The sequence below is a fragment of the Verticillium alfalfae genome, genomic scaffold, assembly GCF_000150825.1.
Source record: "Verticillium alfalfae VaMs.102 supercont1.10 genomic scaffold, whole genome shotgun sequence".
NCBI classification, from domain to species: domain Eukaryota; kingdom Fungi; phylum Ascomycota; class Sordariomycetes; order Glomerellales; family Plectosphaerellaceae; genus Verticillium; species Verticillium alfalfae.
The window spans coordinates 867,026-870,142 of record NW_003315029.1 but is presented as its reverse complement, the minus strand read 5'-3'; the positions used below and the strand labels follow the sequence as shown (position 1 = coordinate 870,142).

Here is a 3,117-nt window from a genome sequence, read left to right as displayed (position 1 = left end):
CTGGTTTCGCTCTTTTACCTTGGCTTTCGATGTCACACTTTTGGGTGTGGCAGGCGGTCGCAGAGCAGAGTTGTGCTCTGTCCTTTTCCCTCGTGTTTTCTGGCCAGGACGTCGGTTGCAGGGCGTGGTACCTGCGCCGGCCCAGCTTTTTTTTTTTTCAATTTCGGAAAGAGGAGTTCTTTTTTTCGGTTCTCGAGGAACGACATGGACTATCGTGCCCTCCTTCTTTTGCTGAAAGGTGTGTTTGGGTTCTTCACACTCATGCCTGTTTGGTTTCGATTCTTTCTTGTTTCCATCCTTCTCGAGACTTTTTGTTTCCCGGCCTAGGGAGGCGTTTGGATCCATGGTAGACGGTGGAGTGAATGCAAGGTGCCTTTTTCCTGCTTGACTCTGTTGGTTGAAGAGTGATGTGACGTGATGTGTATGATTTGAAAATTGCAGCTTCTTGTAGCTATAGAAGTTTCGCGCTTGCTTCTGCATTATGGGCCGTCGCGTCGTGTTAACGAGCTGACTTTGCGTCATTCAGGTTGAGCTTGCATAGATGCGTCTTGAACGACAAGCCAGTCGGCATCAAGTAAGACGACATTGCCCCACGATTTCTTCTATCTGAAGGTGCCATTGTCAGGCACGTCACTGGACGTCAGAACTGGGGAGAAAGGACCGAGTCTTCCCGGCTACGCCTGTGAGCCGCTCGCGCAAACGGGCAGGTCGTCGACTGGCGAGAGAGGGATCCTCGGGTCCTTGCTTGACAACTGTCACAAGATCTCTGCCTATTGCGCAACCTTCTGACGCTGACGGCACACCGAGCCTCCTTCCACGGCCTCTCGTGTGACGTTGGAGAGGCTTGCTAACACGCCTTGCTGTGGTCAGGCGAGGTCGAAGCATGGTATTATGGCGACGAGTTCAGACTTCACGGCTCCGATAGAGTAGAAGGACGCCAATGCCGCGATCTGTTGCGCCTCTGCGGCTTTCGATCACTGGCATCGATGACATGTCCAGATTACTTGCGGGGGCGCAATGTCGTTCTGGGTGAAACATGTACTGGTCTCATAGGGCACCACCTGAGCACCACCTGAGCACCGACCGATCATCCCCAAGAGCACGTATCGGTTGGCCAAAAAAAAAAAAAAGAGGACAGAGTAATGGCTGTATCGAGAAAGCTATTGGCCGCATACACCCAAGAGTTGACCTTGCACTGGCGCGCGAACGCGCCCGCGCCGCGCATGTAGAGAGATGACCAAGCACAGCCAGCCAAGACGGCCGGCTCGCCGCGACGTCATACCTCCCGACACCAAGGTCTCGGCGGTGCCAGAAGAAGGCCTTGGCAGTCTCCAACTCGGAGCATTTGGGCATATTATGTGTGGGGAAGAAGGGAACGGCGCGACGGCTCGTGTCCAACCGACGACGTCGCATGCGTGACGATCCCGGCTGGCTGAGCCCCCCAGCCGCCATCCTTCGCTCTTGGGACGGGTCCGCCTGACGGTTGACGGGTGCGGACGCTGTGTTCTTGCCTGCTTGACACGAGTGCTGTGCTGCATGCTCGGCCCTGGGCGGCGTGGGTTCTCTCCCATGGTCGGGCTGGCTGGGCTGGGCTGAGGTGTGCCGGGGCTTGGAGAGCGGAGGAAGAGGTATATCAACCGAGTTGTCGGTCGTCGAGCCATGTCGCTGTGTGCTGTCCTCCTTTTCTTCTCATCTTTGATCTTCCATCTCCAACAGCTGGTGTCTCCCCAAGTCTTGCAACTCACCTGCCACCATCACGTCCACCACCATGAAGCCAGCCACGTCCTTCTTCCTCGCCGCCCTGGTGTCGCGCGCCCTCTCCCAGGAAGAGACCAGCACAGTCACCCAGTCCATACCAGCAACAACCACGTCCTCGGGCGAGGCAGCCGACGGCTCCGCCGCCTGCGCCGCCTCAGCCCTGTCCCTGCTCGCCGCCCTCCCCACCCTCCCGGCCGGGGCCGCCTCCTTCGCCCTCACGGCCGCGACGACCAGCCCCTCCCAGGATCCCTGCGCCCTGACCTGGCCCGCGAGCCTCTCCTCCGACGTCCTCGGCTACGAGTCCGCCGTCGCCTCCTTCGTCTCCGACCGCCGCAGCGAGCTCGCCGCCCTCGCGGCGGACTGCACGGACCTCGTCGACGGGCCCGCCGGCAGCGTCATCTGCTCGACCGAGGCGAGGCACGTCTTCACGGGGGACGGCACGACGACAACTGAGTCGGTTGGCTACACTGTCTTTTCCCGCGTTGGCGACGCAGCAGACGAGCGGGACCGTGACGGAGACGGAGACGGAGACGCAGACGCAGACGCAGACGAGCACGACCGAGACGACGGGGACCGAGACGGACGAGGACGGCGCGCAGGAGACGGGCGGTGAGGACGGTGATAGCCTGGCTGGCCGTGCCGGGGCCAACGTGTATGCTGTTGGGGCCTTGGTTGGCGTTCTCGGTGTCGCTGCTGCGCTGTGAGGGGCGTTTTTCTTTTCGGGATAAGGGGTCGAGAAACGATGTTGCGAAAGGTAGCGGTCGGTGGGAAACGATGTTTGCAGAAAAGGAAATCCAAGCATAAACTGTCGTAGATATCTGCAGGCCTGTAGGGTTTGAGAATGGCACATACAATTCGGTTGCTGAGCTTTATGTTCCAGTCGATGGACCATGAGCATAAGACAGGCTGTGTGACGTGAGGTTTTTGGGAAAAGAAATTGTTTTGTGACGCTAGGTTGCCTGGTGCTATCAGCCCTGCCTTGTTTTGCGTAAGACGTCGGACAGCATCAGGGGGTGCAGCCATGACTCTTGGTGTTGAAGCACGAACCGGACTTTGGTATGCTTGTAAGGCCACGCTAGCCTTCACTAGACACGCGCACGGCAGGTCGAAAATGACCTCGACATGATACCTGCCGCGAACTCGGAAGTGTCTCGCAAGGTCTTGACCGCGTCCCGGGCAATGGTGCTGGGAGTCAGCCTCGGCTCACTCTAGTTTGCAACAGCAAACGTCTTCATCTTTGAAGTGACATGACAAATATCTCTTGAGTAGCACTGTTGGAGGCCATCCTTGATTTCGAGAAATACCGTATGGGGGAACCAGGAATACTCTGTTGTGCCTCGATAGAACTGGTTGAAGACC

At 58.0% G+C, this 3,117-nt stretch overlaps 1 protein-coding gene across 1 annotated transcript; it reads left to right on the top strand.

Moving 5' to 3' along the window:
* Positions 1 to 1,768: 1,768 nt before the first annotated feature.
* On the top strand, positions 1,769 to 2,462 carry VDBG_07718 (predicted protein; the record flags this gene model as incomplete). Its single annotated transcript, XM_003002213.1, has 2 exons — positions 1,769 to 2,215; positions 2,295 to 2,462. 2 exons carry the CDS (start codon positions 1,769 to 1,771, stop codon positions 2,460 to 2,462), a joined length of 615 nt encoding a protein of 204 aa, XP_003002259.1.
* Positions 2,463 to 3,117: the final 655 nt, after the last annotated feature.